The sequence below is a fragment of the Galeopterus variegatus genome, unplaced genomic scaffold (genome assembly GCF_000696425.1).
Source record: "Galeopterus variegatus unplaced genomic scaffold, G_variegatus-3.0.2 Scaffold8299, whole genome shotgun sequence".
In the NCBI taxonomy this organism is placed as follows: Eukaryota; Metazoa; Chordata; class Mammalia; order Dermoptera; family Cynocephalidae; genus Galeopterus; species Galeopterus variegatus.
In genome coordinates this window covers 94,820-95,779 of record NW_007734410.1, presented here as the reverse complement: position 1 = coordinate 95,779, position 960 = coordinate 94,820, and the positions used below count along the sequence as shown (strand labels likewise).

The window sequence follows — 960 nt, the reverse complement described above, 5'->3', positions numbered from 1 at the left end:
CAAGGATCTCCCACCCTCTTAACAGTCCCATTGGGGGCTAAGTTTCTTCTTCTTTTTTTTTTTTTTAAGATGACCAGTAAGGGGATCTTAACCCTTGACTTGGTGTTGTCAGCACCACACTCTCCCAAGTGAGCCATGGGCCGGCCCAGGTCACTCTGCTTTCTAACTGTTGACTTAAAAAGAACATCTTAGAGGGCTGGAATTTGGAACCTGGGCCGGCCCGTGGCTCACTTGGGAGAGCGTGGTGCTGACAACACCAAGTCAAGGGTAAAGACCCCTTACCGTTCATCTTTTAAAAAAGAAAAAAGAAAGAAAGAAAGCAGAGTGACCTAACATTCCCTCTGACCCCTTTCCTGCCTTGCAGGTTCGAGTCCTGCTGGCCAGCTCTGATGAAGGATGCCCATGGAGTAGTGATCATCTTCAATGCTGACAGCCCCAGCCACCTGCAGGAAATTGAAATGTGGTACTCCTGCTTTGTCCAGCAGCAGTTCTTACAGGACACTCAGTGTCTGTTAATTGCACATCACAAACCAGGCTCCGGAGGTGATAAAGGAAGCCTGTCTTTGCGTAAGGAGACTGGAATTTCTTTTCTACTTTTGTCTGGAATGTTTTGGGTACTTATTTATTGTTGTATGTCTTTAAAACCAGCAGCTACATGCAGTTATTGAGCACGTACTGTGTCCTAGGCATTTGTTTTTCTCACCGTGTATGAGGGGACTTCAAAAGTTCTTGGAAAATGGAATTTGGGCCGGCCTGTGGCTCACTCGGGAGAGTGCAGTGCTGATAACACCAAGACCACAGGTTCGGATCCCATATAGGGATGGCCGGTTCACTCACTGGCTGAGCATGGTGCTAACAACCCCAAGCCAAGGGTTAAGATCCCCTTACCCATCAGCTTTAAAAAAAAAAAGAAAGAAAGAAAAGAAAATGGAATTAAAAGATAAAAATAAAAAATATAAA

General features: G+C 45.4%; 1 protein-coding gene across 1 annotated transcript in view; it reads left to right on the top strand.

Annotated features, from left to right (window-relative positions):
- Positions 1-960, top strand: part of IFT22 (intraflagellar transport 22) — an 8,087-nt gene that overhangs the window by 5,004 nt on the left and 2,123 nt on the right. The window contains exon 4 of the mRNA XM_008592767.1: positions 365-567. Within this exon, the coding sequence (XP_008590989.1) occupies positions 365-567 (203 nt within the window). The remainder of the gene's footprint in view (positions 1-364; positions 568-960) is intronic.